General features: G+C 42.2%; 1 protein-coding gene across 4 annotated transcripts in view; it reads right to left on the reverse strand.

Annotated features, from left to right (window-relative positions):
• LOC109900993 (Golgi resident protein GCP60-like) overlaps window positions 1-21,227 on the reverse strand; it is a 33,553-nt gene extending 12,326 nt beyond the window's left edge. For all 4 annotated transcript variants that reach the window (XM_020496947.2, XM_020496946.2, XM_020496945.2 and 1 more), the window contains exon 1: window positions 20,922-21,227. In XM_020496947.2, the coding sequence (XP_020352536.1) occupies window positions 20,922-21,171 (250 nt within the window). In that variant the 5' untranslated portion in view covers window positions 21,172-21,227. The remainder of the gene's footprint in view (window positions 1-20,921) is intronic.
• Between the last annotated feature and the right edge of the window lie 383 nt (window positions 21,228-21,610).

The following is a 21,610-nucleotide window of genomic DNA, read 5'->3' on the forward strand; positions in this document are numbered from 1 at the left end:
TAGATGAGGAAGAACAGATATCACTAAGGTTCTGTCTAGTAACAGAGATGCATTGGCTGTTCAGTTGTGGAGGAGACTTAGCCTCGGAGAAAGGGTTAAATGTAAGCTCGTGTGAAATTTCATTTTTTTTTTTAAATCCAGCTGTATCGACCCTTTGGATAGAATTAAACTTGGTTAAGCTTCTCTATTGTCCGTCAGTTATTTACTCAGAAAATTAGAACCTAACAATAAGTATTCAGACTCTTTGCTATGAGACTCAAAATTGAGCTCAGGTACATTTTGTTTCCATTGATCATACTTGAGATGTTTCTACAACTTGATTGAATTCCACCTGTGGTAAATTCAATTGATTGGCCATAATTTGGAAAGGCACACACCTGTCTATATAAGCTCCCTCAGTTGACAGTGCATGTCAGAGCAAAAACCAAGCCAGAAGTTCGAAGGAAATGTCCGGAGAGCATAGATGAGGCACAGATCTGGGAAGGGTACCAAAACATTTCTGCAGCACTGAATGGCCAAGAACACAGTGGCCTCCATCATTTTTAAATGGAAGAAGTTTGGAACCCCCAAGACTCTTCCTAGAGCTGTCCGCCCGGCCACACTGAGCAATCGGGGGAGAAGGGCCTTGGTCAGGGATGTGACGAAGAAGCCGATTGTTAATCTGTGGAGATGGGACAACCTTCCAGAAGAACAACTATCTCTGCAACACTCCACCAATCAGGCTTTTATTGTAGAGTGGCCAGATGGAATCCACTCCTCAGTAAAAGGCACATGACAGTCCGCTTGGAGTTTGTAAAAGGCACCTTTTGGTCTGATGAAATCAAGATTGAACTCTTTGGTCTGAATGCCAAGCGTCACGCCTGGAGGAAACCTGCACCATCCCTACGGTGAAGCATGGTGGTTGCAGCATTATGCTGTGGGGATATTTTTCAGCGGAAGAGACTGGGAAACTAGTCAGGATTGAGAGAACAATGAACAGAGCAAAGTACAGAGAGATCATTGATGAAATCCTGCTCCAGAGGGCTCAGGACATTAGACTGGGGCGATGGTTCACATTCCAACAGGACAGAGACCCTAAGCACACAGCCAAGACAACGCAGGAGTGGTTTCAGGACAAGTCTCTGAGTGGCCCAGCCAGAGCCCGGACTTGAACCATATCGAACATCTCTGGAGACCTGAAAATAGCTGTGCAGCAACACTCCCCATCCAACCTGACAGACCTTGAAAGGTTCTGCAGAGAAGAATGTGAGAAACTCCCCAAATACAGGTGTGCCAGGCTTGTAGCTTCATGCCAAAGACTCAAGGCTGGAATCTCTACCAAATGTGCTTCAACAAAGTAATGAGTAAAGGGTCTGAATTCTTATGTATTTGCAAACTTTTCTAAAAAACTGATTTGTCATTATGGGGTATTGTGTGTAGACTGACGAGGGGGGGAAAACAATTTAATCAATTTTAGAATAAGGCTATAATGTAACAAAATGTGGTACAAGTCAAGGAGTCTGAATACTTTCTGAATGCACTAGCTATCAGCTCCCAGGTAAAAAGCCTACATGGTGCCACAGCCTCTCGTGAGGCCAGTACCAACCACACACAGCAGATTGGAATGATGACCCTTTTGCCAGGTCCTACACCTCCAGACCACAAACCTATGTGCTGCTTCTGGTTCCCACCTTTCAACACCTACTAGGTCATCAGAGCAGGTAAGACCGCATTGCATCCTAACGGGCCTGCTACAGAGGTTACATTTAATGGCTTACGTGCATTCTATCATTCTATCTTGTGAATTGAAATAATGAGACTAAGTTGATTTGGTTGGTTTCTGTACCAGATAGACCGCCACATGGATACTTTTGATGGTGATGCATGTAGTGTAGCTGAAGGGTTAGGATGTTTGTCATCATCTATGGTTGACTTGGTTTCTTCCATCCAACAGGTCCAAACTATCCTGTGCATTATAGGTTGACATTGGGAAAACACATTTTTACGTCAATAATACACGGTACATTGCAATGTAATTTCCTGTATACATCAGACTGCATCCTATGCATATACCAAAAAAAAGTGATTTTGATCACAAAATATTTATGGAACATGAGTACATTATAGCGAGAACACACACACCATTTATGAATTTAACCACTTCTTCAATGCTGTCCAGGATTGTGAATCACCAATGCTGTGTTGACATTACCACCAAATAAGTCTGTCACAACAATGTCCTTTACATACAGTGCACTCGGAAAGTACTCAGACCCCTTGATTTTGTTACATCACAGCATTATTCTAAAATGTATTAAATAATCTCCCCCCCCTCAATCTACATAAAATACCCCATAATGCGAAAGCAGAAATAGGTTTTTTATCACAAAAATCTCAAATCACAATTTGCAAATACTTAAGTATTCAGACCCTTTACTCGGTACTTTGCTGAAGCACTTTTGGCAGCGATTACAGCCTTGAGTGTTCTTGGGCATGACGCTACGAGCTTGGCACACCTGTATTTGGGGAGTTTCTTCCATTCTTCTCTGCAGATCCTCTCAAGCTATGTCAGATTGGATGGGGAGCGTTGCTGCACAGCTATTTTCAGGTCTCTCCGGAGGTGTTCGATTGGGTTCAAGTACGGTCTCTGGCTGGGTCACTCAAGGACGTTCAGAGACTTGTCGCGAAGCCACAGCATGATGCTGCCACCACTATGGTTCACTGTAGGGATGGTGTCAGGTTTCCTCTAGACGTGACACTTTGAATTCTTTGACCTGAATGCCATCTTGGTTTCATCAGACCAGAGAATCTTGTTTTGAAATGGTCTGAAAGTCCTTTAGGTGCCTTTTGGCAAACTCCAAGTGGGCTGTCATGTGCATTTTACTGAGTGGCTTCTGTTTGGCCACATTGGTGGAGTGCTGCAGAGATGGTTGTTCGTCTGGAAGTTTCTCCCATCACAGAGGAACTCTGGAGCTCTAACAGAGTGACTATCGGCTTCTCGGTCACATCCCTGACCAAGGCCCTTCCTCGATTACTCAGTTTGGCTGGGAGGCCAGCTCAAGGTAGAGTCTTGGTGGTTCCAAACTTCTTCCAATGAAGAATGATGGAGGCCACTGTGCTCTTGGACTTTCAATGCTGCTGACATTTTTTGGTACCCATCACCAAATCTGTCCGACACAATCTTGTCTCGGAGCTCTATGGATAATTCCGTCGACCTCATGGCTTGGTTTTTGCTAGGAAATGCATTGCCAACTGTGGGACCTTATATAGACAGGTGTTTGCATTTCCAATTCATGTCCAATGAATTGAAATTTACAACAGGCGGACTCCAATCAAGTTGTAGAAACATCTCAAGGATGATCAATGGAAACAGGATGCAACTGAGCTCAATTTCGAGTCTCATAGCAAAGGGTCTGAATACTTAAGTAAATAAGGCATCTTTTTTTTATTCTGAATAAATTATGGGGTAGTGATAAAAATAAAAAAAACTATTGAATCCATTTTAGAATAAGGCTGTAACATAACAAAATGCTGAAAAAGTAAAGGGGTCGGAATACACTGTACATAGAATGTGGCGACGTGCTATAACCATGTAAGATGTGTCATGCTAATGTACCATCCTAAGACTTCATTAACCCATAATTCCACCAATATGTCATGCAGACGAGCCATTGTTTACTTTACTGGCCATGATGGATATTTATTCAGTTGGGTTACTCTAGGTAAGAATCAATGCTGTATATAGGCAGGGAATGTGCTGAACAGGCAAACAAACTATTTTGGTCAATAACCAACAAAATAATATTGAGTCACAAAGCATAACAGAAATTGCATACATTTCTTACCTCTTTCAGTGTTGGAGTTTTCACAACCACAACTTGTTGTCTCAGGTTCCCTCGAAATCAGACCGTGTTCACCAGTATCTCCCTGGGAAATACATGTTCGTGTGATGTTACTGTACCAAATTTTAAAGCTAGATACTTTTTGGGGGACGGTGCTGGAAATGCTGTCGACCACCTAGCTAGCATTATCATCTACAAACGAAACACTATCATGTCAACAAATCGGCACACCTAGCTTCAGCTAGCTAGTTGAAATAAAGGCATTGAGCATCTTGTGGGGTTTATGCAGTGTAGCTACATGATACTATTGTTAGATTCCTTTGAGTACAATACAGTCTGAATACCAAATATGTTAGCTAGCTAAGCTAGCTAGCTGTCTCAGCTAGCATGAACATTGAACACACTGAGGTTAGCAGCTAACATAACTAGCAGGCTAAACACGCAACCCAACACTTACCTAATGTTACCAGTCCATGAGAACAGGGGCCATGTCAGTCACTCTTCCACTTGTTAAAATTAATTCCAATGTTTATCCAGTTTATGGATTGTCATGAGCAGTCGCTCGCTTCTTTTTCTCCTTTGGGATCAAGTTGATTCTGATCCAAGAACAGAGAATGATGCTTGTTGACTTCTTCTGCTCTTTTTGTTTCTGGCGGCTGAAGCGTTAGGTTGCTAGTGACTTTCCTTTCCTCTCCAGCTCTGGGGGAGCAGGGTCATTTGTGTAGGCAGGATTGGCGCAAAGACACACCTAGCCCAGAAGGCCAGCCCAAGGAGGCTCAGAACTCAACCCCCTTGTTTTCGTTCAAAGTGAAAACACAACAAGAAGTGGGGTGGAACAGGGTCACCCACAACCTGCAGATTTCTGCTTTAAAAAGGTGAATATCGGAAGCGATGGTAATGGCATTGGCTCAAATGTATTTCCATGCTTATCCATTGGCTATGAAATGTGTATGTGGTCTACATTCAATGGCCCTTCAAAGGAAACAGGGACTTTGATGTGAAGCCAAGTGCATTTAATTATGAAGATTGGAAGGCAGTCAGCCTACAATTAAGCAGTAAAAGTCAAGTCACTAAGGCACAGAAGGATCTCCAAAGGCTGACCTCTGGAAACTACACACTGCTTGTCGATGGGCTGAAAGACTGTCCGTGTCTCGAATCTGGCTTGCATACCACTTATTTAAAAGGTTGTTCTATTTGATCACTTTTTGACCACACCCCTTTTTGATTTGAACTAAACTTTCCATATATACTTTCATTTGTTAAATGCAACAATTTAAAAGAGTTACAGAGTTACAGCTCATATTAAGAAATCAGTCAATTGAAATAAATTCATTAGGCCCTAATCTACGGATTTCCCATGACTGGGCAGGTGCGCAGTCATGGGTTGGCATAGACCCACAGACTTGGGAGCCAGGCCGACCCACTTGGGAGCCAGGCCCAGCCAATCAGAATGAGTTTTTCCCCACAAAAGGGCTTTATTACAGACAGAAATACAACTCCGCACCACCCCTCCGACAATCCTGCAGGTGAAGAAACCAGATGGAGGTTCTTGGCTGGCATGGTTATACGTGGTCTGCGGTTGTGAGACTGGTTGGACATATTGCCAAATTGTCTAAAAAGAGGTTGCCGGATTATGGTAGAGAAATGAACATTCAATTATGTGGCAACATTTGTGCAGTCAGCATGCCAATTGCATGCTCTGTGGCATTGTTTGCTTCTTGATATGCCACACCTGTCAGGTGGCAGGATTACCTTGACAAAAGGATAAAATACTCACTAACAGGGATATAAACAATTTTGTGCACAAAATGTTTGTGCGTATGGAACATTTGAGAACTTAAAGTCAAATGTTATTGGTTACATACAGATATTTAGCAGATGTTATCGCGGGTGTAGCAAAATGCTTGTGTTCCTAGCTCCAAAAGTGCAGTAATAACAATTCACAACAATACACATGAATCTAAAAGTAAAAGAAAGGAATAAATATATAAATATAAAGGATGAGCAATGTCTGAGTGGCATACCTCCCACCAGTCATATTTAGGATATAATAAATATATAAAAAACAATTTTTTTTTTTTTTGATCAATTAGTATATTTGAGTTCAACCACAATATTTGTTGAATGATTTGTTCTGTATTTTCTGGTGGATTAAATTGAAATTGCAATCAACTTCATGGTTTGTTTCAAAAATAGCAATAGTAAGCAGATGATTTCCTTTTCAAATAACTGAAAGTGAGAGGGTGTAATCTGAAAAGCGAAAAAGGTCTTTCTTGAACATAGGGTGAGACATTCTTACTAATTTGTTAGAGAACCAGTTTGGATTTAAGTATAACTTTTGTATGACTGAAGCCTTTAGTGAGAGGTCTAATGCTTTAATATTTAATAATATCTGACCTCCAAATTCATATTCATTATATACAAAAGGCCTGTTTAATAATGTCTGGCTTGCTGTTCCAATTCAAATAGAATATTTATTTATCATAATCTAAAACACATTTTCTAAGTGTAGGCAAGACCATAAGCAAATAGGTATACTGGGATATGACTAAAGAGCTAATCAGGGGGATTTAAAAAAACAAACAGGTATTTGCCTTTTCATGGAAGCAAGATCTTACCTATTTTTGCTAACTTCCTATGAAAATTTGTCAGAGTGAGAATTTCTTTCAGGATATGTTCACTGAGAATACTATAATGGTCTGGTGATGATGTGGATAATGTAAAAGTTGTAAACTCAGCAAAAAAAGAAACATCCTTTTTAGGACCCTGTCTTTCAAAGATAATTCATAAAAATCCCCAAAACGTCACTTATCTTCATTATAAAGGGATTAAACACTATTTCCCATGCTTGTTCAATAAACAATAAACAATTAATGAACATGCACCTGTGGAAAGGTTGTTAAGACACTAACAGCTTACAGACAGTAGGCAATTAAGGTCACAGTTATGAAAACTGTGAATGCACAATCCATCCATCAGTGCTCACTCTCAGTCTATTGCGGACAGAGGCTGGACTGAGGTCTTGTAGGCCTGTTGTAAGGCAGGTGCTCACCAAACATCACAGGCAACAACGTCACCTATGGGCACAAACACACCGTCGCTGGACCAGACAGGACTGGCAAAAAGTGCTCTTCACTGACGAGTCGCGGTTGTGTCTCACCAGGGGTGATGGTCGCATTCGCGTTTATCGTAGAAGGAATGAGCGTTGCACCGAGGCCTGTACTCTGGAGCGGGATCGATTTGGAGGTGGAGGGTCCGTCATGTTCTGGGGTGCTGTGTCACAGCATCATCGGACTGAGCTTGTTGTCATTGCAGGTAATCTTAATACTGTGCATTACAGGGAAAACATCCTCCTCCCTCATGTGGTACCCTTCATGCAGGCTCATCCTGACATGACCCTCCAGCATGACAATGCCACCAGTCATACTGCTCGTTCTGTGCGTGATTTCCTGCAAGTCAGGAAGGTTAGTGTAGGACCCCATCTGCTACGGGTTAGTGCAAAAATAATTTTGCACGCCCAATTTTTCAGTTTTTGATTTGTTAAAATAGTTTTAAATATCCAATAAATGTCGTTCCACTTCATGATTGTGTCCCACTTGTTGTTGATTCTTCACAAAAAAATACAGTTTTATATCTTTATGTTTGAAGCCTGAAATGTGGCAAAGGGTCGCAAAGTTCAAGGGGGGCGAATACTTTAGCAAGGCACTGTAGCTGTACCATATTTGCTTTGCTACCAAGTAACCCTCCAATTGTTCTCCACTATTCCACACGCTAAAGCCCCTACCCATCCCAAGTTGGGTTGCCATCCCAGTGACTGGCAGACCACCCCAGTTCCCCCCACATCCCTAGGCCCCACGGGGCCAGGACCCATCCTTCGAAAAAAAGCACAGAACAGAAGCAGATCAACCGCTAAAAGGATTTCCAATACACTCACCTCAATTTGCTTTAAATATAGGTACACACACGTATGTATATATGCATCTTCATTGCCATCATTAACCATTCATATGCGTAATAATGTGCAAAGGATTGTTACCTATAACCTGGATTGCAATTACAGTGCATTTTTGTCAAGCAATTATTCTACCAAAGAATAATTGTGATTCATCCTATAATTGTCCCTAACATCCTTACACCCCTTGCAACAAATGTGGGATACACACACAAAACCCCTTTGACCCAGAATCAACCATAAGCTCAGATGCTCAACAGTTGTTACATCCCAGAGCCCAACTCAAGAAAGGACCTGATTTATGAATGTATATACAGTTACAGCTGTTTGAGAAAGCATGCAAGATTGAGCAAAAATTGGCAGAAATTTGGGATTTTATTAACCAATGTCAAGTCCTAGGTGGAGATCAGATCCACCCCGTTCCCCTGAAACACATACACTGGTCCCCCCTTGTGACCATTTTCGCAAGAATCTCTGTGCAGTCAGACCTTTGATGATTTTGTGCCACCAGGGCCACAATAATATGCCCCCTCTCTGAATGTCCGAGTGCGACTGCAGCCAGTGTTGCCAGCACTGCCACTACGGCTAGGTACAAGGTCGTCAAGGTTCTCATTAGCAGCTTTGAGAATTTCCTTGTATATTATGCTCTCCATCAGGGGGCTCTGGATTTGGAGGAACAACCCTGCCAAGCAAGCTCAGAGTCTTAAGGGGACAGTGCTGCTCTAGTCAGTCTGACCACATTTATCTTTCTGTTTTGGCTACATATAGGCAGCTCACAGGAGGCCCATAAAACAGATAAGGACTTCGCATTAGTGTCGTTCAGATGGGTGTCTAGGGTATAGGGTTGGGGACCGTTCCGTCATGATAGGGACAATAAAACAAAATGTGTATCCCTCATCTGCACAAAATTGAACGCGCTCTCTCAACCCCTGCTCACAGACACATTGGTTCTGGGATATGCAACCATGTCCTTACTCACTTAATGCAACACTTTCCCAATTTCCCAAATGTTGCATTATATTGTGATAAATTGCAGGCCACACTACTTACCTAGAGAGTTTTCAGCTATACTTTTCATGACTGTTTATTTACCACCACAGACAGATGTTGGCACTAAGATTGCTTATTTCCTTATACAGCTAACTGAGTACAAACTCGAAATCACTCACCCAGAGGCAGCGCTTCTAGTGGCCGGAGACTTTAATGCAGGGAAACTTAAATCAGTTCAACCTCATTTCTATTAACATGTTAAATGTGCAAACAGAAGGGGGAAAAAAATCTAGATCACCTGTACTCCACAGACAGAGACTCGTACAAAGCTCTCCCTCGCCCTCCATTTGGTAAAACCAACCACAACTCTATCCTCCTGATTCCTGCTTACAAGCAAAAATTAAAGCAGGAAGCACCAGTGACTCAGTCTACAAAAAAGTGGTCAGATGAAGCAGATGCTAAACTACAGAACTGTTTTGCTATCACAGACTGCAACATGTTCCGGGATTCTTCTGACGGCATTGAGGAATACACCACATCAGTCACTGGCATTAATAATAAGTGCATCGAGGACTTGCCCCACAGTGACTGTACGTACATACCCCAACCAGAAGCCATGGATTACAGGCATCATTAGCACTGAGCTAAAGGGTAGAGCTGCCGCTTTCAAGGTGCGGGACTCTAACCCGGAAGCTTTTAAGAAGTCCCGCTATGCCCTGCGACAAATCGTCAAACAGCCAAAGCATCAATAGTTTCTCCATTGCATTCCACACTGCCCTTTCCCACCTGGACAAAAGGAACACCTATGTGAGAATGCTATTCATTGACTAAAGCTCAGCATTCAACACCATAGCACCCTCAAAGCTCATCAGTAAGCTAAGGATCCTGGGACTGAACACCTCCATCTACAACTGGATCCTGGACTTCCTGACGGGTCACCCCCAGGAAGGTGAGGGTAGGTAGCAACACATCTGTCACGCTGATCTTCAACTGGAGCCCCCCCAGGGGTGCGTGCTCAGTCCCCTCCTGTACTCTCTGTTCACCCAGGAGGTCAGAGACCTGGTCGGATGGTGCCAGAATAACAACCTATCCCTCAATGTCACCAAGACTAGGGAGATTATTGTGGACTAGAGGAAAAGGAGGACCGAGCACGCCCCCATTCTCATCGACGGGGCTGTAGTGGAGCAGGTTGAGAGCGTCACGTTCCTTGGTGTTGACATCACCAACAAATTAGAATGGTCCAAACACACCAAGTCATTTGTGAAGAGGGCACAACAAAGCCTATTCCCTCTCAGGAGACTGAAAAGATTTGGCATTGGTCTGGAGATCCTCAAAAGGTTCTACAGCTGCAACATGGAGCATGACTGGTTGCATTACTGCCTGGTAGGGCAAATGCTCGACCTTTACACAAGGCGGTGTCAGAGGAAGGCCCTAAAAATTGTCAAAGACTCCAGCCACCCGTCATAGACTGTTCTCTCCACCGGAGTAGAGAGAACCGGAGTGAGAACCGGTACCGGAGTGCCAAGTCTAGGACAAAAAGGCTTCTCAACAGTTTTTACCCCCAAGCCATAAGACTCCTGAACAGGTAATCAAATGCCCCCCCCCAACCAACCCCTCTTCTACACTGCTGCTACTCTGTTTATCATATATGCATAGTCACTTTAACCACACATTCATGTACATACTACCTCAATTGGCCTGACCAACCAGTGCTCCCCCCACTTTTTACGCTACTGCGCTATTACACTCTGGTCATCATATAGGCATAGTCACTTTAACCATATCTTCATGTACATACTACCTCAATCAGCCCGACTAACCGATGTCTGTACATAGCCTCGCTACTTTTATACCCTTGCTACTGTTATTTCACTGCTGTTGTTTTTTCTTTACTTACTTATTGTTCACCTTAAAACCTTTTTTGCACTATTGGTTAGAACCTGTATGTAAGCATTTCGCTGTAACGCTGGATGCTACCATCCCACCTGCCCATAAGACGTTAACATACTTGTATGCAATCTGCAAATATGAATACATTTTTTAAAATTACGAGCCGAGTTGGTTTAGCCTCAGAAAAAGACAAGGCATGCATGATTGAGACTAGAGGTTGACCGATTAAATCGGAATGGCCGATTAATTAGGGCCGATTTCAAGTTTTCATAACAATCGGAAATCGGTATTTTTGGGCGCCGATATATATTTTTTTATACCTTTATATAACTAGTCAGTTAAGCACACATTCTTATTTTCAATGACGGCCTAGGAACGGTGGGTTAACGGTTTCATTCAGGGCCAGAACCACAGATTTTCATCTTGTCAGCTCGGGGAATCCAATCTTGCAACCTTACAGTTAACTAGTCCATCGCAATAACGACGTGCCTCTCGTTGCACTCCACAAGGAGACTGCCTGTTACGCGAATGCAGTAAGCCAAGGTAAGTTGCTAGCTAGCATTAAACTTATCTTATAAAAAACAATCACTAGTTAACTACACAGTTGATATTGCTAGATATTATCTAGCGTGTCCTGCGTTGCATATAATCTGACTGAGCATACAAGCATCTAAGTATCTGACTGAGCGGTGGTAGGCAGAAGCGTAAACATTCATTCAAACAGCTCTTTTGTGCGTTTTGCCAGCAGCTCTTTGTTGTGCGTCAAGCATTGAGCTGTTTATGACTTCAATGTTTATGACTACAAATAGATAAAAATCGGCCAATTAAATAGGTATGAGCATTTTTGGTCCCCCAATAATCGTTATCGGCGTTGAAAAATCATAATCGGTGGACCTCTAATTGAGACCATGCCTCAGAATGGGTGGGCTGGACATGGCGAGGGATGAGTTCAGATTGGTCTGCCATGTAGTAGCATGCTTCTGTCTATAGCGTGAGCTGTTCAGTATGTGTAGGTTACACTTTCTAACATCTTTTTTTGAAAGATATCACGTAGTAGAACTGCAGAAGTGTTGCTCTCCACTTTCTGGAGGACCGAGTTTTGAAAATCAGTGGAATGCACAGTGGAATTAGAGTATGATAGCTAAGGAGATGGAGAGAACTCTGGTATTTTATTGCAAATATGCAGATGGAGTCATAAAGAGAACACACAGAAGGCTGTTGTATAAAACACCGTCTCCAGATTAAATCTAACTAAGGCAACCATGACAGAGGGAGAAGCCTTCATCCACGTATACGGGCAAGAGTCTACTGTTGCCTAACCCCATTTCGTACAAATTCGCGCAACCGTGGCATTCAAACGAGGATGCAATGAAAAGTAATGGGACTGTATCGACTGTTGGCATTAAATATTGTTAATCATCAGTTACACTAGAGACATGAGGGGTGCCATAGTCTAGGGTTTACACCAGAAGTTAATGGTTATCTGTAGGAGGAATGTACATGGTGGACGCAATTAAGCGTGGAATGTACAGAGTGAAGGAAACATAATCATGTGGCAGGCACTGATAAGGATGGAGGGCTGTGGAGTAGTGAGGAAGGGGTAGAGGTCAGGTCATCTTATGAAAGAACAGCTTGTAGCCGTATCACTTAACTTCCTGCCTAGTAACAAAGATGTCATTTTTATATATGTATGAGAGATAGAGCTGGAGAGCGATTAATTATACACACACTACCACTGGTGGAAATATGCCTGTCTGTCTTATGCAGCTGTGTGACCCAATGGGTAAATAAACTTGGTTTAAGCTTTACTAAATTGTCCATTACATTTTATGAGATTAATTTAGAACCTAACAGCATCAATCTGGGGTGTGAACTACATTTCTATTCAAGAGTTGATTGACATGGTAATGGCCCGATAGTATTGGAGAAAAGTTAAATTTTTAAACAGACCCCTCTGACGCTGTGCGTTAAATTGTGACGTGTCATGCCGTAACGTACAGCAGCCATAACGCAATTCATTCTGTGTCGTACAGCCTCTCTCAGCCTCTTTCCACCAGGTGTAGTGCTTCTCTCGAAGATTAAAAGCAAGGGACAGGGTAAGTGGGATACCTCGTCAACCTGATTCAAATTCGAACACAAACCTTCAAATAGGTATGTAATGATACATTATATAAACTCTTTATAGAGTTCTAGAGGTGATGTTGGACAGATCGGGTGAAAAAAAAGCAGTTTCCCCACACAGCCTTTCCCTATCACGCAGTGTTTTGCTTCCCCAGACACCATTTTTAAAAACACTTGACGGAGCTCATTGCCTTCTTCAATCATTTTGGAGACAGGCAGAATGCAGGTCTCATCATTGATTTTGCTGGAAAGGGGAGAAATTGTGCTACACAGTGATATTCATATTACAGTTGACCTCGAAGTATTACTTTATTGGTGCACTTAAATAAGGCAAATTGTATGTTACAGCACAATGTACAAAAGTGCTTTAATTAACTGTAGCTAGACATATTCAGATATTACGTTACTAAATTGTCAGAAAATAGTTTTCATTTCAAGTTAAAGCGTATGGTTAGCTAGCTAGCTAACGTTAGCTGGCTGGCTCGCTAACATTACGTGTATGATTTGTGTAGTAATTTTATTCATATCTCAGAGCCATTCGCATTGCTAGTTATAGCCTAATGTTTGCAACCTAGCTAACATTGAACCTGGTTGGTTAGCTACCTGCAGATTCATGCAGGGTGGTAATGTTATGAGTTGGGATTATGGTTCATTGTTTAGCTAGTCAACTACATGTCTAACCACTATGCAAGTAACCATTTCATTACAATGTTAATGAGGTCACTGCGGCACATGTCGATAGACGTAGCTGGTAAATTCACTCTGGCTATCTACTCCGATTTCAGATCACTCATCTATAACTACAAATTTACGAATGCTCAATACCCGTTGAATATGGCCGGTGTCAGTAAACGTTGGCCAAAAAGTGTAATTAAAATTGTTTCCACCAGCACAGTTGCCTTCACCAACGATCTGGATGACATAAAAACAGCCTAACCAGCTCTGCGAGGACAAGTAAAATGGTCAGAATGAGCTATACCCTCATTTCTGTCTAGAACTAGCTAGCAAGCCAGCCAACGTCAGCAAGTTCGCTTAGGTACTTGACTGCTGTTAGGTCAGAACGCTCGGATCAACCCTACTCCTCGGCCAGAGCGCTCAGTGTGCGCTCCGAGAGAATAGCTCTGAATTTATGAACGGACAATCTGACAATGCTCAGTTTACGAAAGCCCAGAGCTCACTCTGGCACTCCAGATTGAATTTACGAACACACCCGTAGTATAAACCAGCCATTATTCTTGAAATCTTTGGTTGTTTAGTACATGGCCTCACAAACCTTAAAGAGCTGGGTGGGGCTTAAGTTTAAGAGGGTGAGAACAATGCTGAATGGTGTAGACAAAGAAAAGCTCTCCAGTAGGTGTACCAAAACATTCAAGGGTCATTTTCTTCAAAGTGAGGTTAAAAGTTTATCAACCATCAAAGCAGAATTACTTTCTCATTGTTCCTTAACTTCTTCGATATAGCTCTTTTAATTTTGGGATAAAAAAACGTTCCCATTTTAAACAAGATATTTTGTCACGAAAAGATGCTCGACTATGCATATAATTGACAGCTTTGGAAAGAAAACACTCTGACGTTTCCAAAACTGCAAAGATATTATCTGTGAGTGCCACAAAACTGATGCTACAGGCGAAACCAAGATGAAACTTCAAACAGGAAATGCCCCAGATTTTGAAGGCGCTATGTTCCAATGTCTCCTTACATGGCTGTGAATGTGCCAGGAATGAGCTTACACTTTGTCGTTTCCCCAAGGTGTCTGCAGCATTGTGACGTATTTGTAGGCATATCATTGGAAGATTGACCATAAGAGACTACATTTACCAGGTGCTCGCTTGGTGTCCTCCGTCGAAATTATTGCGTAATCTCCAACTGCGTGTATTTTTCCATTTGCTTCAGAGGAGAAACCAAAATGCCACGAATGATTTATCATCGAATAGATTTGTGAAAAACACCTTGAGGATTGATTCTAAACAACGTTTGCCATGTTTCTGTCGATATTATGGAGTTAATTTGGAAAAAGGTTTGGCGTTGTAATGACTGAATTTTCGGGGGGTTTTCTTAGCCAAATGTGATGAACAAAACGGAGCGATTTCTCCTACACAAATAATATTTTTGGAAAACTGAACATTTGCTATCTAACTGAGAGTCTCATTAAAAACATCCAAAGTTCTTCAAAGGTAAATGATTTTATTTGAATGCTTTTCTTATTTTTGTACAAATGTTGCCTGCTGAATGCTAGGCTTAATGCTATGCTAGCTATCAATACTCTTACACAAATGCTTGTGTAGCTATGGTTGAAAAGCATATTTAGAAAATCTGAGATGACAGTGTTGTTAACAAAAGGTTAAGCTTGTGAGTGAATATATTTATTTCATTTCATTTGCGATTTTCATGAATAGTTAATGTTGCGTTATGGTAATGAGCTTGAGACTATGATTACGCTCCCGGATACGGGATTGCTCGACGCAAGAAGTTAACTGTAGTGTATGATAATAGAATTTTCTAGCTCTGAGTCTACTTTTATCTTATGTAAAAAACACAATTTCAAATGTTGCTACACAAGACCGAATCTAGCATGTCAGTTTGTATACACCATATTCCCATTCACCTTACCGTGGTTAAATGTGGTGGTTGGCGCTTTCAGTTTTACGCAAAATCCGCAATCAATCGATCCACGATTTTTGGTTTGGGTAGGTTAACAGTCACAGTGCATACATCTCCTATACACTTCCTGATGAAGTATGTCACCGTGTCCGTGTATGTGTCAATGTTATTCTCAGAGAAAACCCAGAAAAATATCCCAGTACGCGTGATCAAAACAATCTTGAAGCATGGATTCTGACTGGTCAGACCAGCATTGAATCGACCTTAGCACGGGCACTTCCTGTTTGAGTTTCTGCAGAATGGAGTCGTGATCTGATTTGCCAAAGGCAGGACGGGGGAGGGCCTTGTAGAGGGAGAGTAACAATGGTAGGGAGTTTTTGTATAAAAATATACCTTTTCCCCATCTGTGGCATCTTGGAGCAGCTTCTGGGATAAGTTCAATTGCCCTGGGGGGGTAAGAATAAAGGATCGAATTCGGGAAAGTTGTATTTCTGGTCATAATGCTGGTAAATTACCACCGCACTGATATCCAAAAGTTATTTCCGGGTGTATGTTATGGGCTAATTGAATGCATTCAGTTGTACAATTGACTAGGTATCCCCCTTTCCCTAGTGTAATAAATTACACACAAAAAATACTGCAAAATTGCTTAGGAGCTAAAAGCAGAGCTGCCATGTCTATTGGTGCCATCTTATTGAATTTCAGCTCGTGAAACATGGGACTAGAACATCACATGGAGCGTTAATATTTTTGTTGGTAGAAGTTACTTTTTGAATCATGAATGACAAAAACATTCAGGACATAGAGATGCTCAAAGTTGACCCATTTTGCATACTTCATATCATATATATTTTTTTTTTATTTAACTAGGCAAGTCAGTTAAGAACAAATTCTTATTTGCGATGACGGCCTACCCTGGATTATAGACATCCAAGTTTTCATCACTGGAAAAGGTTAAAGGGCTAGGCCCCTTTTTTCTAAATTTCCGCCTGAATGACGTGCCCAAAGTAAACTGCCTGTTGCTCAGGCCCTGAAGCCAGGATATGCATATAATTGGTACCATTGTAAAGAAAACACTGAAGTTTGTAGAAATGTTAAAATAATGTAGGAGAATAACAATAGATATGGTAGGAGAAAATCCAAAGAAAAACCAACGAGAATGTATTTTTTCAGAGACCATCCTCTCAAAATGGCCAGTCTAAGGGCACGCTGAAAATATCTCCCTGGATGCAATTCCTATGGCTTCCACGGGGTGTCAGCAGTCTAGGGTCAAGGTTTCAGGCTTGTAACTTCAAAAACGAATGAGAAATATCCATTTTAGTACAGGGACAGTCTTGGAAATTCATGTTTGCGCGCACCATGAAGACAGGACTCACCTGCTAAAATCGGTTTCCGATTGAACATACTTATTTCCATAAGAAATATTATAGTTTGATTACATTTTAGGGTATCTGAGGAGTAAATAGAAACTTATTTTGACTTGTTGAAACAAAGTTTAGGGGTAGATTTTTGGATTCCTTTCTCTGCATGTTGAAAGAGTGGATTACTCAAATCAATGGCAACAGCTACTGACTTTTTGGGATATAAAGAAGTTTTTTTATCTCACAAAATGACACTACATATTATAGCTGGGACCCTTTGGATGACATCTGAGGAAAACTCAAAAAGTGAATATTTAAATCGCCAATTGAGAATTTATGAAACCTGTGCCGGTGAACAAATATTTTGTGGGGCACCGTCCTCAAACAATCGCATGGCATGTTTGATGTAATAGCTACTGTAAATCAGACAGTGCAGTTAGATTAACGGTTTAGCTTGATATCATTTAAAAGCTTGCAACAAAGGTGCCAAAACGTTCTCAATGGGATTAAGTTCTGGGAATTTTCCTGGCCATGGACCCAAAATATGTTTTGTTCCCCAAGCCACTTAGTCATCACTTTTGCCTTGTGGCAAGGTGCTCCATCATGCTGGAAAACCAGAAATCGTGGATCGAATGCATTGTTCGTCACTAAACTGTTCCTGGATCGTTGGGAGAAGTTGCTCTCGGAGGATATGTTGGTACCATTCACTCAAATTGTGAGTGAGCCCACTCTCTTGGCTGAGAAGCAACCCCACACATGAATGGTCTCAGGATGCTTTACTGTTGGCATGACACAGGACTGATGGTAGCGCTCACCTTGTCATCTCCGGACAAGCTTTTTTCCGGATGCCCCAAACAATCGGAAAGGGGATTCATCAGAGAAAATGATTTTACCCCAGACCTTTTGCAGAATATCAGTCTGTCCCTGACATGTTCCTGTAGAGAAGTGGCTTCTTTGCTACCCTTCTTGACACCAGGCCATCCTCAAAGTCTTCGCCTCACTGTACATGCAGATGCACTCACACCTGCCTGCTGCCATTCCTGAGTAAGCTCTGCACTGGTGGTGCCCCGCAGCTGAATCAACTTTAGGAGACGGTCCTGGCGCTTGCTGGACTTTCTTGGGCGCACTGAAGCCTTCTTCACAACAATTGTGCCGCTCTCCTTGAAGTTCTTGATGATATGAGAAATGGTTGATTTAGGTGCAATCTTACTGGCAGCAATATCCTTGCCTGTGAAGCCCTTTTTGTGCAAAGCAATGATGACAGCACGTGTTTCCTTGCAGGTAACCATGTTTGACAGAGGAAGAACAATGATTACAAGCACCACCCCCCTCCTTTTGAAGCTTCCAGTCTGTTATTTGAACTCAAGCAGCATGAGAGTGATGCTGTCCTAGTCAACACTCACACCTGTGTTAACGAGAGAATCACTGACATGTCAGCTCATCCTTTTGTGGCAGGGCTGAAATGCAGTGGAAATGTTTTTGGGGGATTCAATTCATTTGCATGGCAAAGAGGGACTTTGCAATTAATTGCAATTCATCTGATCACTCTTCATAACATTGTGGAGTATATGCAAATTACCATCATACAAACTGAGGCCGCAGACTTTGTGAAAATGAGTGTCATTCTCAACTTTTGGCCACGACTGTACAAGTCAGTTCGTCAAATTTCTGCCCTGCTAGAGCTGCCCCGGGTCAACTGTAAGTGCTGTTATTGTGATGTAGAAATGTCTAAGCGCAACAACAGCTCAGCTGGGAAGTGGTAAGCCACACAAGCTCACAGAACGGGACCACCGATTGCTGAAACGCTTAGACAATTTAAGGGCTATCGTCAGTTGCAATACTCACTACCGTATTCCAAATTGCCTCTGGAAGCAGCGTCAGCACAAGAACTGTTCAAAGGGAGCTTTGTGAAATGGGTTTCCATGGCCGAGCAGCAGCATACAATCCTAAGATCACCATGCACAATGCCAAATGTAGGCTGGAATGATGTAAAGCTCGCCGCCGTACTCTGGATCATTGGAAACATGCTCTCCTGAGCAATGAATCACGCTTCACCTTCTGGCAGTCTGACGAACGAATCTGAGTTTGGCGGATGGCAGGACAACGCTACTTGCCCCAATGCATAGTGCCAACTGTAAAGTTTAGTGGAGGAGGAATAATGGTCTGGGTCTGTTTTTCATGGTTCATGCTAGGTGGCCCCTTAGTTCCAGTGAAGGGAAATCTTAATGCAACAGCATTCAATGACACTTGACGATTTTGTGCTTCAAACTTTTTGGAAAGTCCCTTTCCTGTTTCAGCATGACAATGCCCCTGTGCACAAAGCGAAATTCACCGTAAAAATGGTTTGTCGAGATCGGTGTGGAAGAAATTGACTGACCTGCACAGAGTCCTGACCACCACATTGAACACCTTTGGGATGAATTGTAACACTGACTGCGAGCCAGACCTAATTGCCCAACATCAGTGCTGGACCCCACTATTGCTCGTGGCTGAATGGAAAGAAAGTCCCAGCAGCAATGTTCCGACATCTAGTGGAAAGCCTTCCCGTACGATTGGAAGCTTTTATAGCAGCAAAGGGTGACCAACTCCATATTAATGCCCATGATTTTATGCCCATGAAATTAGATGTTCGATGAGCAGGTGTTCACATGCTTTGTCAGTCTGAAAGAAGTCACCGTAAAAAAGACAGAAGGCTCTACAAGCCAGAATGTTGAATAAAATCATATTTGAGTTTACTTTACTGGTTGTCCGTGCTGTTGGTCCTTTTGCCAGAAGGTAGTGGAGATCAAATGTGCACAGTAAAGTAATGTTTATTCGACTTCTTGAGGTGCCAGTATATTCTCGTAACGCATTTCATGAGATGTACAATAGGTAAACAGCCGAATGTAACCAAACATTGTCAACCGAAGGAAGTTACCTCGCAATAAGCTGCTAGTGCTTGTTAAATTTGCCAGCTGATTGTGTGGGATAATGTTCTGTCTGTTTTTTTACATTTCTTAAGGACTCTTGGAAGACTAGCCCTTGGACTAAAATAACTCCTAATAAAATGTAAATCAATCTCAGCCATTATTGACATATCGTGCAAGTCGCGAGCGAATTGCATCTGTATTGAAAACACAAACCGGAAATAGAAAACCGATATAGAGACCATTGTACTGAAAGTCTGGTTGCTAACACTACTTTGTGGATACTTTGTCTCAGATTACCTCCTACATAAAAGGACAAAAACTGCAGACAACAGGAAAAGTATGTTCAAATGAAGCTAATTCAACATTCTGACTTGTAATGGGACTGTTCACTGAAAGTGAGCCTACAGGTTAGATAAGAGAGAGGAGTCTTCCAATCTCGGATTCGTAGAGGCTATGAATAAAGGTGAATTAGCTCTGGACGCCAAAACAGCCAAATACTCCATCTAAAATGTATCGGTTGTCAATTGCGGTATTGTTCTAGAAACATAAATACCTCTAGTTTCATATATGCAAAATACACACTGTACAGTTAACACAGTTGAGGCGAACCTTATTTTTCAGTAACACGTTTGTGGCGTCCATCTTCCGTTTATACACAGGTGTTATGAGATGCAGATCGCTAATTAGCACAGGTAGTCGACTGTAAACACGGGCAGTAAAATGGAGATATGGCAGTGGGGCTCGTAACAAAACTCCCCCATACAGAAGACCCTTCGTCCAATGTGTAATGGAACCGAGACATGATCATGGGTTAGTGGAGGGTGTGTGCCTGCCACATAGCAGTCAAACTAGTAACTGGATTCTCATTCACTAGACTCTAGAGACTGACAGCTAGTTAGCTACGTGTAGGATCCACATTACCATATAGACACATTTACATGTCAAGTTAACTGTTGCCTCATCTTTAATCTGGACTATAAACATTACAGTTAGCCTTTTATTATTGCGTTGTCTGAACAACAAGAGACACCATCCAGCAATCATGCAGGTACATTTGGAAATCTGAGATTCTGATGGATGAAAAAGCTTCAATTTGCTTCATGTTGTCAGTTAGCCAAGCATCATTAGCAAGTGGCTAGCTAGTTAACGTTGAGCTAAATGTTAGCTAGTGCACCACAAGAAACAATGAACACAGGGATGAAAAGCCGTCGTTACCTAGTCAAATCGTGAATAAAGGCTATTATACATTTTATTATCAAATACGAATATAAAATACCTTTGAAGAATTTCAAGGCTAGTCTGTATAGCTCCAGCAAACCAAAGCCCCATTTCCTCTCTATCGTGGTTTTGGAAGACTCGCCTTCTTCCCTATCGTAGGTGGCGCTCTGGTCCCCGGTATCGTGGTCAGGTTCAGCGACTTGCTCGCCCTCGGGGTCGGGGCTGAGGGTGAGGCCGTCGATGGAAACTTCGAGCCGGCTAGAACTGCCATTGTTGAGGTCGGCGCTCTGAACCTCTGTCGCCATCATGCAGAATGTCAGCTGCCTGAAGCGGCCACGTACCTACTTCCGTTTTTAGCGGAAGTACCAGTAGATACTGTTACAAGATGTAAATAATGACGTACCAAGACAGGACCTAATGCTGCGTTCACAACAACTGGGAAATCGGAACTCAGAAATCTCAGACTACAGAACATTCAAAACAACTGGGAACCCGAAAAAAAAATCCGGCCTGAAGATCACTGATGTCGTGATTTGACCTTTGTTTTTTTACTTCCCAATTGACATGAAAGCACCATAAACAACAGGGCACATGGGGTTGGGAGAACATTGGCCAGTTTCTCTGAGTCAGGTGAAGAAGAAAGCAGAAACTGAGGTTGTGTTTGAAACTGCTAGTGAGTCAGGTCAAGATGATGGTTTGAGAAAGTCTTGCAGGTAAAAGTACAGATAGGATTCCTTAGTTTCAATG

The sequence above is a fragment of the Oncorhynchus kisutch genome, linkage group LG12, assembly GCF_002021735.2.
Source record: "Oncorhynchus kisutch isolate 150728-3 linkage group LG12, Okis_V2, whole genome shotgun sequence".
Classification (NCBI taxonomy): domain Eukaryota; kingdom Metazoa; phylum Chordata; class Actinopteri; order Salmoniformes; family Salmonidae; genus Oncorhynchus; species Oncorhynchus kisutch.